Source organism: Brachionichthys hirsutus, chromosome 2 (genome assembly GCF_040956055.1).
Source record: "Brachionichthys hirsutus isolate HB-005 chromosome 2, CSIRO-AGI_Bhir_v1, whole genome shotgun sequence".
Lineage (NCBI taxonomy): Eukaryota > Metazoa > Chordata > Actinopteri > Lophiiformes > Brachionichthyidae > Brachionichthys > Brachionichthys hirsutus.
This window is the reverse complement of record NC_090898.1, coordinates 8,507,148-8,519,625: the sequence shown is the minus strand read 5'-3', so window position 1 is coordinate 8,519,625 and position 12,478 is coordinate 8,507,148. Positions and strand designations below refer to the sequence as shown.

Here is a 12,478-nt window from a genome sequence, read left to right as displayed (position 1 = left end):
CTACGACTTCGTGGAACAAAGTTTATCTGAGGAGACATCAGCAGGAAGAATTGGTAAAATCACGTGGAAAAATAAAATCTGCTTGTTTTTAACCTAGAACAAGAGTCAATGCTTAAATTAAATCTGTTTTTTTATGGTCCACTCAGATGTTTTTAATCTGATGTCCATGTGGTTCCACGCTTCCTGTCCATGACCAGCTGTAATCTCATAAAAAAAAAGACTTCCAAGGGCAGGACTGAACCCTGGTGCTCAGTACAAACGCTGCTTTAGTTGAGGCCTAAAAAAAAAGACAACAAATGGGCTCATATTTGAAACGCATTTTATTTTCCTTTACAAGAAACCAAAGCTGACAAAAAAAAGATGACGGGGGAGAGGGAGCAGGAAAGCTGCGTATAAAGAGATGCAATCTCTGGCGTACTGAGAAAAAATCTGTACAATTCAAAATAAAATTCATACAAAACATGCCACATACAATAAAAATGATTATATTTATTCATATTCCCTAAAGTATCTCTGCTGTACAGATGCAACATCTTTTCAAAAAGGTGAGGTTAAAAAAAACCTTCAATTTGAGCAAATTCTTATTAAATTATAGGATATGCAGAGAATTTAAATTAAGATTCAGAGGTTACTTTTTTTTTATATTCAGGCTAAAAATCCAGTGAGCGGCATGTGTTTTCATGATCTCCCTGTGACATAAGAACAGATAATAGATCACTGCTTCAAATACTTGATCAATATCAACCACTTTAGAGATGTTCTCCGTTATACAATGAGAGTGCAATTCAATACCAGGTTAAGTATGGGATTAACTTTGAGTATTACGTAACATACATTAGGCCAAGTAACCATTTCACAAGGTTTACCAACACATTCACTTCTATAGGGAAGATTTAAAAATAAAGCACTAACAATATTCTAGAAAGTTCGAGATTTTCCATTCAGGAGTATATTAATCCAATTGTGATTGATAAAGGGATAGGTTTTGGTAATCAACAAGCAGTAGCATAAATAATGAACACAAACAAAAATAATAATACATAAATACAAATGCTATGCACCATAGTACTGCTTTACGCAAGTGATTTTCATGTCTAATTAATGACCTCCACATGAATCCAAACAGTTTCATAATCACGTCGGCTTCTCGTCGCCATTGATTGGAGAAGACCAAACATTTCCTTATAACTATTTTTAACAAACTCATTTGAGAGAGCTTATAGCATAAAAACACTAATAGAAAAACAGATAAATGCAAAACACTCTGGTTCATATACATAAAGATATTAGTTTGCCATTTTACATATATTTATATTTATTTACAGCTTTTATCTTATGTTAAAATGATATCCAGTGGTTGATTTCTTTTTTCTTCAAATGTTATTTCTCTAGACTTTTGACTTTGATTACAAAGGAGCTTGATAAAGAGCCGCTGTCCCCATAATGCATATAATATATACACATTTTGTACAACTTTGCATTTTTTTTTTTTTTTCAATCATGTGAGGTCTTAGGTTAGGGAGGAAACAAAATAGAATGGGAAAGGGGGGAAGTTTCCAGAAAGCTCCCTTTAAAGAGTTTTTCATTCATCTTACATAGAAAAGAAAACAAATGCCCTTTCCTCCCCCCCTAATTAAGTCTTTCCCTGCCATTAGTTCAGCCTCGAGAGGACAGTACCAGCACTAGAAAAGCACACTACAGGGAAGTAGAAACACTGCAGGCTGTACTCAGGCAGAGGAAGGACTTATAGTACAGTAAAGTTATCAACAGTCCACGAAATAATACAAAGAGGAAGAGGCGAGATTCAAAGTTGTAAAATTGGGTTTGGAAAGATCAAGTTGTTGGGGATAAAAAATAAAAAAAACATTTAATGGGACAGTAGTCGTGCGGCCACCGGCTGCTTTTCAACAAGTGGAACTCATTCCGTTTGCAGCAGCGAGCGTTGTGTACTGACTTCATAGTCGTCTCCATCCTGTGATCCTAGAGCCGCTCTCACTTACACCGGCTTTCAGCGACTTCTAGCAGGTGGACGTTATTGTGCTTTCACACAGCTGATAGCATGATCCGAAATACATAAATTAACATAAAAAAAGAGAAAAAGCTACATTAATATTCCATGATGATTTGGTGGCATAGAGGGCACCCGCTAAGCTTCTGATTGTGATTTTAATACAATATCTTATCAAAACTGTCATATATTTCCTCTGTATAAACAATTCATGAATAATAATTATGTTGGCTCATTATTGTAAATCATCACCAGCATAGAGTCGATGGAGCAAACCTGCTGCTTAATGGTTCCCTGCTTGTCCGAGAAGGCTAAGCCCATAAAAACACTCCCCCGCCCGCCCCCCCCCGCCCCGTTCCACAGTAGCAGTTAACAGTTTTTATACAAAGCAGTCACTTCCCGTTGAATCAATGAGGTAGACTGGGTCCAACTAACCCACCTTGGGACTCCCACACAGTCGCAACATCTGGAGCCTCTGGAGCCAGAGAGCTTAGCTTTTATGCTAAATTGCATCTTTTGTTTTTCCATCGATCACACGCAGTTCTTACACAAAAGCCACGTCAGGATTGTCTAGCTAGCCAAATAACAGCGTTGTCTTCATTGATGACTTGATGGGGAAAGTGCCCTTCGGAGGGGAGGGGGGGGGGGGTATGGTCAACGTGGGACAGGAAATAGGTCCAAACATAGAAATGCATCATTAGTTCATTCTTAGTATTTTAAAATGGCTTTTTGTCGACGCTCCAGGCGAGTGTTGATATCAGAGGGTCAGAATCATTTGGTAGTTTTTGAGGATTGTATTCAAGCCACTTTAAGCTTGTTGAGAACAGTCTAGGGGGGGAGGGGGGAGGGGGTCGGCTGAGGAGGGAGGAGGCTCACTAGTCCAAACATGAAAGTTACTCCCATCACACTGCTGCTGACGGAGGTGGTCGGTTGCTTAAATTGATTAATGCTCTTCAAACCTTTGGCTACGGGTATCAACGGTTGAGTCTTTCGATGACGGAGGCCTGCCTTCCTCCACGACATTCCCAACAGCTTATACACTGGCTATGTAGGATTCAAAGGCTTTGGCGCGAGATGGCACCAATGAGAGGGGAATTCTGTCATTTCCTCTGGTTAGTTCATCCACTTTCTGCAATTCCAGGCTCCGCAATGGCAAGGGATCTTGTGCTGGTCGTCCTCGAAATCGAACTGGTAGTCGTAGGTTAGCTGCAATTGGAGAATGGAGACAGCGTGAACTTCAGATTAGAGACATAAACCTATACGTAGTACCGGTCTGCCTTCTAAAGCGCTGCACCTCTTCTCCTTTGGGGATTCTGCGGCTGGAAATGATGATAATCTTGTCCTCTTTGTCAAACGTCACAACTTCAGCAACGCAGTTCGGAGCGCAGGAATGGTTGACGTAGCTGGAAAGAAGACAAGAATAGGTGCGGATAAAGAGGCCTGATGGAGCTAAAGATGTCCAACGGGGCTTATATATGTGTATCTCGACTTACCGAGCTGGACCACCGGTCAGAGTGGCATCAATCACCTGCTCATTATTGATGCGGAACATGTAGATACCGCGGTTCTAATTTAGAGAAACAAAAACAGGAGCCTGTAACCACTGAAGCGCTGTCCTCGTCTGTACTCGGGTAAGCTACTTAAAGTCAAAGGTTTAAAACCCAAAGCGCTTATTTGTATTCATTCCCCCCACCCCGCCTCCCATTTCAACCCAAACAACTGCTTTCCGTGCCGCCCCCCCCCCCCTCCAAGTCCCCGTGTTCAATGCCAAACCTGGAACTCGTAGATCTTCTCGCGGCCGTTGGCCACCTCGTTGCGGATGACCGTGCCGATGTACTCGATGACCATGGTGTGCTTCTCCAGATCCTTAGCAGCATATAGACCCAGGCCCTGAATCCGAGATCTCGCCAGATAGACATTATTCTTCCACTCGGTCTTCAGACGCCGATACTGGGATGACTTGGAGTGGACAAACTGCTTGCTGTATGGCGTGTTGAGTTCTCCCGTGAAGGTGCTCTGGTAGGCCTTCGACACGCTGGTGCTATTCAGAGTGTGAGGCCTTGATGTGGAAAAAATAAACGGAAAAGAAAGAGCTTCAAAACGGAAACTGCATCGACTGCGATTAGTGTCTGACAACGACGCTGTAATGTTCCAACGCATTTCTGTTTAGCGCAGAAAAGTATTTTCCACTGTGGACATTTTTAACTTACAGGATTACTTGGAAAAATATGTTTGTTCTTTAAAAAAAGAAACATTTATTTTATAAAATATAAATTGAGCACCTCCAAAAAGACCTGATGCTTCATGATCAGTCAGGTTTTCCGGGTTAATAATCAGCTGTGTTGTTTTAAGCTAGCTGCTTCACCTCTTGCACTGTGTGGGGACCTTGGGCTCGGATCGGGCGGAGCCGCTAGGATTGATCATCAGAGGCAGCTCCATCAGAGGATGACGGCCATATCGGAACTGGTAGTTCTGACAGCTTTCAACTCCAGGCAGCTGAAACACAACAAAGAGGAATGAATCATCAGAACCGTTTGATCAGAGTCCCTCTCAGCCACCGGGATCCAGTCTGAGTCAGACGTTCTCTCTACAGCAGGGGTGTCAAACTCATTTTCTCCAAGGGCCACATTAGCATTATGTTTGCCCTCCAAAGGCCAAATTAAACCGTAACATAGTAAAAATGTAACTAAATGTAATGTAATTTAATGTAAAATAAATGTAGCTACTCCTTAACATGCGGTTAAATAACTATTCTTTTTATTTAACTCTTTAGCCGCCACAGTAATTACAATAAAATATTCCGTTTTGACATCACCTTTTTTTTTTTAGAGAGATAAAGCCATACTGTAAATGAGAAAAATCATAAGTATGAACCACAGTTTGTGATGGGAATAAATTAACATCTAATAATGTGGAAAAGTTCCATTCAAATGCAATCATCACGCAGGAACAAAGATAATCAATACAAAATCAAAGAAAAACCAAAAAGCCACCACCTTGTCTTGTCATGGACATGCACAAACCAAAAAAAAACAAACTAAGTGGGCAAAATAAAGAACATTCCCCGAGTCAATGCCGCGGAAAAGACGTCACTTTCAGGATCAGCACTGGACAGCTCTATGTCTCAAAACTTTGATGAAACTTTCACAAAAAAAACACGAGCAGCATTTATTTTATATAATACTGGTACTGTGTTTTATATGTTGCAATACTGTGTATAATAACAATGTGCTCTAATATGTGGGGTTTTTTTTTTCATTTTTCTAAGATAGAAAATGCTTAATATGCAGAATCCTGCGATATATCGGAAAATCCCTGATAAATTAATGCATATGTTGGGCAAGAAAGAAACTCCATGACAGTGAAAAGTGAAGGGCGATATAGCGATATAGGGACGACACGTAGGAAACGATCGCACACATTTGTTCGGCTGCATTTCTTACCGACTCGGTGATCCGCATGACGGCGTGAACGGTGAGGCCGTACATCTCCTCTCCCTTGAGATGCTCCGTGAACAGCTTCAACATGCAAGACTCGTCTCTGAGTTTAGCCACCTGCTGGACAACCCGGTCCCAGATACCTGAAGAAAGAGACGGCGGATGTTTACGAGCGGCGCCAACGCGGCGGTGACATCGAGTGGGAGCAGGCGAGACATTTATTCTCACCGTCTGGAGTCATGTCAGAAAACTGCAACTCCTCCATGCCTTGCTCCAGAACGCGCACCTCGAACAAGGGCCGGCCGTCATCCTCGCTGATGCGGCAGCGGTAGCGGCAACGCTTATTGGGTCGGCGGGTGCTCCAGTAAATGCGTGTGGCCTCGTAGCCGGCGGGGAAGATGGACGTGGGCGAATGGAAGTTTGCCATCTGGGAAGGCAGCAGCTGGCCAACGGCGTGAAAGATGAGGCCGCCGACACGGAACAAGTGGACGCGGTCCCCTCGCTGCAAGATGCTGGCGATCTGCTTCACCTCATCGCGCTCGATGTAGACGCGGCGTAAGACGGCGAACGCGCTGAGCTCGTCTTCGCTGGGGCCCTTCAGCTTGTGCTGCGTGCACAGCATGGTCTTGTCCTTGAAGAACATGCAGCGTGCGCGGATGGCGCAGGCAAAGTGGTAGACGTTGGGGCAGCGGATTCTGTTGCAGCTGTTGGTGGCGCCCGTTTTCTGGCAGCACGCACAAAGAGTCCGCAACCCGCGCCGCAGGGCTACCTCCACGTTGATGAGAGCGCCCCCTTGCGTCTCGTACACCTCCGTGGACCACAGGGCGCAGTTCAGGTGCACCCACAGGTCCACGTCGATGTTGAGCAACCGCGCGGGTCCGTCGGTGGCGCCGTCGCCTTCCTCGTGGCAGAAGCAGCACTTGCGTTTATCCCGAGGGAGCTTGTCTGGCCGGAGAGTGATTCGCAGCCGTTCCATTAATTCGGAAACCTCCCGGCTGGTCTCCTTCTTAGAACCGCCCTTACGTATGGAGATGACAATCTGAAGACGTTTCCAGCGAATCCCTTTCCACTTTTTTATTTTAGGATGCGCCACCTCGTCGGGAGAGAGGGGCCTGCGCTGCTTGACGGTCTTAGGGGACTCGGCATTGGTGGCAGAATCTTCATGGCGTTGAGCCAGACCGCCAACCAAGTCCTCCTCCTTAGCAGGAGGACTCACACGAGCCTCGGTAAGAGCAGCGGACTCCGGTACCGCAGGGGCCGACGCTTGATCCATGACTGAATCTGCAGCAGCAACATCAGACTCTGTGACGTCAGTCAGCGGAGCAGCGTCAGTAGGTTGACCGATATCCTGCTGTTCAGCCTCCATCTTGATCTGGACATCGGTGGGGCTGGATGGAGGTTCAGCATCACCAGATAAAGCTGGGCCAGAGACCTCAGGGTGCAGAGGGGCTGGCGATGGGGGAGGAGATTCCTCCACTGGTAGGCTCGGTAGGTGACGCACATCCAAGTCGTTCACGTTGGTCGTGTAGCAATGCAGGACCGCCGCCTCCTCCGTTTCTGGGAACTCCTTAGAGACAAACACACGGGTCAGAGCTATGGGCTTCATAAAGTTCTTGTAAAGAGCGTAAAAGACTGACCTGTTTGATGAGTGCGAGAATGTCCACTTGTTTCTTCAAGGTGCAGCCGGGCAGAGTCACGTCAAATTGTTTGAGCCACTCGTCCTGCGTGAGGGAAGCTCCATCCTTGGCACACAGCACCCCTGGAACACAAGACCACCTTAGCAATAGTCCCGATATAGGAAGGAACACAAGACCACCTTGGCAATAGTCCTGATATACGAAGGAACACAAGACCACCTTAGCAATAGTCCTGATATACGAAGAAACACAAGACCACCTTAGCAATAGTCCTGATATACGAAGAAACACAAGACCACCTTAGCAATAGTCCTGATATACGAAGGAACACAAGACCACCTTAGCAATAGTCCTGATATAGGAAGGAACACAAGACCACCTTAGCAATAGTCCCGATATACAGAGGAATGAGCTTCAAAGTTCCGCATGGTCCTCATTTAACGACGACTTGGGCTTTCCGAAATGTAAGAGTACATGTTTAGTAACAAGGAATCGCCGTTACGGCGAGCAGAATGCGCAGGCAGCAGAGTTATGAGTGAGTTCGTACATACGTACGGTATAAATGGCATACAAGTATGCAAACATACGCATTTTTCATTCATCGCTTCATGTTCATGTCCTCTTTATCCGTCTTCCGACGGTCGCTGGAGACTATCCCAGCCTCTCTATGGGCGAGAGGCGGGGTACCCCCCCGGAAGCGTCGCCAAGTTGTCAATCAACGGGGGGGTTTCGTTTAACAACGGGGTCTTAAGAACGCAACACAGTCTACTACGATCCCACAGACACTCCTAAATCCATCACGACTGGATCAAGCCCCATCATGAATACCTGACGGGTCGGGTCCCTTCCCCGGGCCGTCGACCCCCGGCGTCTCTGGGTTTTGGGGAGGGAAAGTCACTTCATAAGAACCTGGCATCCGTATGTTAAGCAGCTGGGCCATGGCCATCATCACGTGGTTCAGCTTCTGGACAAAGCAGTCAGTTCACGCCGTGATTAGCGTCGCAACGAAGCCGAGGAACGTTCAACCTGGGTGAAAGCGTTGTCATGGCTACCTTGGCTGCAGCAGAGGACAGCGTGAAGGTGACGGACACCTCGTTGCTCCTGGCCTTGTCCCAATGGTTAGATGTGGACACTTCCCTGCCATCGTCCGAATCAACTGGCCTGTTTTCTGGGAATGCTATGAAGGAAAGTGTGCCATTTTGCATTTTGGTCTGTATTTCAGAGAAATAAAAAATAGACTAAATGAGAACTACCTGGGATGGCAGTACGAGGTATCAGAGGGATGATTGGGGATATCGCTCGCTCCGTCTCCTCCTCTTTCGGCTCCCGTAGGTGAGGGAAACGGGGCGTTTCATCTCCGACAGTACTCTCGGGGGATGACGCCGGGATGATGCTTTCTGGGGCATCTTCGTCGTCGCTCTCCATCCTGTTAAAATTATATTCCCAACCATTCTAACCACTCAGGCCTACATATTTTGGGTTGACAAACAACTCAAGAGAATTCTCTCGTACCGAATGTCCTCATTCTGGTTGTGCGGCGGTGTGGGGAGAGCTGCTAGGATGTCGACGCTCTTCACCTCCTCTGTAACAGAAGCTACAGGGAAAAAGGAGAATGAATGCACAACTGCAGACTACATATATAACGGCGTTTGTAATCCCCCAGGTGTTTACCCATTGGCTCTTTCTGTCCCTTACAGATCTCCTCCCCAGGAGTCACTCCATTGAGCAACTTGTGCTGCACAGAAGGCGGAGGAGTCGGCGGCAGAGAGGATGGCGGTGTCGGCGGGTTGCTGAGGTTACTCTGGAAAGGCGCAGCGTGTCGTCAGAAAACAACTTGGATTTTGTTACAGCCTGTAAAGCTAAAAAACAGGATTTCAACTTAGTGACGATACCTTGGTGAGCAACTGAGTGTAATAGTCTGGGATATTGTCCAGCGCAGCATTTCCAAAGGACCCTTTGAGCGGGGCTTTCCCATTGGCCGGACTGCTTCCGAACGGGGAGAACAGATCCAGACTGGCAGCGATCGAAGGCTCCATCAGAGGAAGCAGAGAGAGACCCTGGAGGGCAAATCTCCGTGAGGTCAAGCCGCAGACATTAAAAGTGAGATCATCCCATTCTGCCACCCTCGTACCTGTTTGAGCTGCTTTATCAGGGCCTCTGCACCTTTCCCAACGTCGTCCTTCTTATTCTTCTTCCGTGCGTTTGGCCCCCGGTCTCCAGGCGCCTTATTGGGACGCTTTGGCTTTTGCACCGGAGCCCTTTTTGTTATCGACTGCAGATCCTGTCGGGGTTGGCAGAATGAATGAGGATTTATCAACACACGCACACAGACAACAACAAACGGGAGTAGAAGGAAGTAATGGCGCTGAAGAACTACGTGCCTCCATGTTGCGCGGCGTCCCTTGGAGCTTTTGCTCCAGCATTGCCAGTTTGGTGTTGATGTGACCGTTTATCTCGTTGTGAATGCCCTCTGAAGGCCTCTGAGCAGCAAGCTGGAGGTTTTTCGTTCTCAGGAGCTTCTGAAGCAGCTGCTGTCCAGTCTCAGTCCGGGGACTTTGAGTCTCGCCGTCTCCGGACACAATTCCAGCGTTGATCCCGCCCGCGTTGTTCCCAGATGTAACCAGAACTCCTGTCGTTTCTCGCTTTATGCAGCCCTGATGAGCCTCCGCTGCTCGGTCACACTGAACCTCTCCGGGTTCCTGCTTAATGTTCTGGAGGTTGATCTTACACAGGTCCGCTACTCTGGAACTATGTTGTGCATGAGTGGCATGGCTCTCGGTGACCGGCTGGAGAACATTCGTGCCCTTCTGCGGCCCATTAGGGATAAACGGCCCAGAGTGAGGTCTTTCATGGCCCGATGTCTGACTCTCCAGTTTCAGTCCTGGAGAATCAAGTGGGCTCTTGGCTCCGGGCGACCTGAGTGGAGATGCCTTTATTTGGGTGTAAGGACTCTCCCCGCCTCCAGCCCTGCCATCAGCTACGGAGGGCGAGGAGACGTGCGACGAATGGGGCGAGACCGGGTGGGCCGGGTTAACGCCGAAGGGACCTCTTGGAGAATACGCATGAGACGGAGAGCCTTGCATGCGTCCGGCCGTGGCCACCATTAGCGCTTGTTGGTTCTGGTTGGGAGTGGGCGGACACATTGCCATGGCTTGACTGAATGCGTGACGCTGTGGATCTCCAGGAGCGCTGCCTGAAGATTGGCACGGAGACATCGGCTTTGCCATGCGGCCATTGTCCACGGGAGAAGGTGGGACTGGCGCCTGATCCCTTGCGATGTGTTGAATCATCTCCCCTGCTTGTGCATGCTGTTGCCCAGGGACCAGCATCCCCGGCTGCATCTGAGGAGCCACGTTGGGCGGCTGAGCGCCTCCTGCTGCTCCTTGCTTCCTCATGGCCCCACACGGCACCTGCTGGCCTTCCATCCCTGGCATTCCGTTCCCGGCCTGCGGCGCCTGCCCTCCTGGCATGTGAGACCTTAGCTGGCTTTGTTGGCCTTGAGCCACGGACATCCGCAGCATCTGCCCCTGTTGGAGCTGCCTCTGGGCGATCATGGCCTGGATGTGCTGTATCTGCTGATTTGGTGGAAGATTGCGGAGCTGGGGATGTTGAGCGATGATCGCCTGGATATTGATAGGAGTCCGGATTGGTCCAGGTGGAAGTGCGGGCCTCTGCGCCATCATGCCTTGCTGCTGGGCCCTAATCATGCCCATCATCGCCTGCTGTTTTTGCTGCTGGGCCAGGAGCGCCTGCTGTTGGCTCATTAGAACTGGCTGTGGCTGGCCAGGATGGCTCTTGGCAATTATTTGCTGCTGAATGTTGGAATCTTGACTTGACTGCTGCATGGCGTTTTGAACCGTTTGCTGCTGCTGCGGTAAGAAATCAGCTGGTTTCCGTTCCTCTTCTACGGCCATCAAGTTGGGCTTGTCCACCCTGAGGGACGCTTGCCTCTGGAGCGCGAGTTGCTGCTGCTGAAACACAGCGGACTGCGTGTTTCCAATCAAACCCGTTTGTTGTTCAGGTAGCGACTGAGGATTTGACTGTTGCTGCTGGCACAGATAACCCTGGTTCTGGTTCTGGTTCTGGTTCTGATGCTGTAACTGCTGCCTTCCCAAGTCCGCTTGATGATCATTTGCAGAGCTTATTTGCGTCGCCTGATTGGGAACGGAGGGTCCACTCTGTTGTGGTGGTGTTCTTGAATCAGAGCTGAGAATCTCACCCTCTTTGGGGCCTGGGATTTGGCCGTCTGCAGCTCCGTGCGGCTGAGGCGTGGCGCTTCCAGCCGAAGGCGAGGATCTCATCTGCGGCGTGGAGGGCTGGGAGATCCCGCCCTGCTCTTGACTGGACTGACCGATCACCTGCGTTGGTTGTCTCTGCTGTGCCATCTGCTGCTGCTGCTGAAGGTGGACCAAATTCTTTGCAGCATTCTGCTGCTGTTGTGATGCGAGCATCCGCTGGGCCAGAATGTTCTGTTGTTGCGGAGTCAGTTGGATCTGAGGACCCCTGAGGCCAGGATGACCTGGAGATCCAACCATTCCCTGCTGACCCATCATAACTTGAGGCCTCTGTTGCTGAGGCAGTGCAACTGGCTGGTTCCCCATGATCCCTGGCTGAGCTGCCATCATGGCTTGGGCATGGTTAACGGGCTGCCCCCCCGCTACGCTCTGGGGAAGTGGAGCTACAGTCTGAACTCCAACCATTCCCTGTGGGACTTGCACCATGCCGTGTTGACTGGCCTGGCTGGTCGGCATTGCCTGTTGGGTATTGGCTGGTTGCTGAGCCATAAGTGGGTTCCCCATCATACCAGACTGCGGCTGAGCAATCAAGGCAGACGGTTGATTATTTGGGTGCGGCATTGGCTGCTGGCCCATCATTCCCTGCTGCTGCTGCTGCTGTTGGAGCTTTGTCATTTGGATCCTATGTTGAAGCTGTCTTTCTTGGAGAATTCTGGGATCTGCGCCTTGCATTCCAGGCCCCTGTGGGAAGAATCCTGCTGCAGCCCCAGGAGGCCCGGGGGCCCTCACACCGCTGGCACCGAGACTTGCAGGGAGCTGGGGTTGAGCTCCACCAATAAAGGGCTGACCGTGGGGCATCCTTACAGGCATTCCGCTTTGGCGGATCATGCCTTGGTGCTGTCCCATCGCCGGCGTTCCTTGTTGGCCCATCACAATCTGTCCGGGCATCTTGGGAAACATGTGTGGGGCTCCCCCCTGGGAGGAATGGGCTGGGGTAAGAAGACCTGAACCTTGCTGCTGATGCTGCTGCTGTTTGCTTCTGTACTCTGCGATGAGATTCGTGTGTTCCTTCTGCTGCTTGCGCACCTATAACAGAGTAATTATGAAGAGATATAAATTTGCTGAGATTCCATCAGTCGCCTGGAAAAGTCAGGAAAAAGT

General features: G+C 48.9%; 1 protein-coding gene across 1 annotated transcript in view; it reads right to left on the bottom strand.

Moving 5' to 3' along the window:
* Positions 1-319: 319 nt before the first annotated feature.
* Positions 320-12,478, bottom strand: part of kmt2d (lysine (K)-specific methyltransferase 2D) — a 29,001-nt gene continuing 16,842 nt past the window's right edge. The window contains exons 40-55 of the mRNA XM_068754297.1: positions 9,464-12,403; positions 9,214-9,363; positions 8,975-9,139; positions 8,754-8,883; positions 8,595-8,664; positions 8,336-8,508; positions 8,135-8,259; positions 7,911-8,046; positions 7,083-7,204; positions 5,674-7,012; positions 5,452-5,588; positions 4,374-4,504; positions 3,782-4,067; positions 3,502-3,575; positions 3,303-3,411; positions 320-3,214 (exon numbers count right to left, since the gene is read on the bottom strand). Of these exons, the coding sequence (XP_068610398.1) occupies positions 3,122-3,214; positions 3,303-3,411; positions 3,502-3,575; positions 3,782-4,067; positions 4,374-4,504; positions 5,452-5,588; positions 5,674-7,012; positions 7,083-7,204; positions 7,911-8,046; positions 8,135-8,259; positions 8,336-8,508; positions 8,595-8,664; positions 8,754-8,883; positions 8,975-9,139; positions 9,214-9,363; positions 9,464-12,403 (6,180 nt within the window). The 3' untranslated portion in view covers positions 320-3,121. The remainder of the gene's footprint in view (positions 3,215-3,302; positions 3,412-3,501; positions 3,576-3,781; positions 4,068-4,373; positions 4,505-5,451; positions 5,589-5,673; positions 7,013-7,082; positions 7,205-7,910; positions 8,047-8,134; positions 8,260-8,335; positions 8,509-8,594; positions 8,665-8,753; positions 8,884-8,974; positions 9,140-9,213; positions 9,364-9,463; positions 12,404-12,478) is intronic.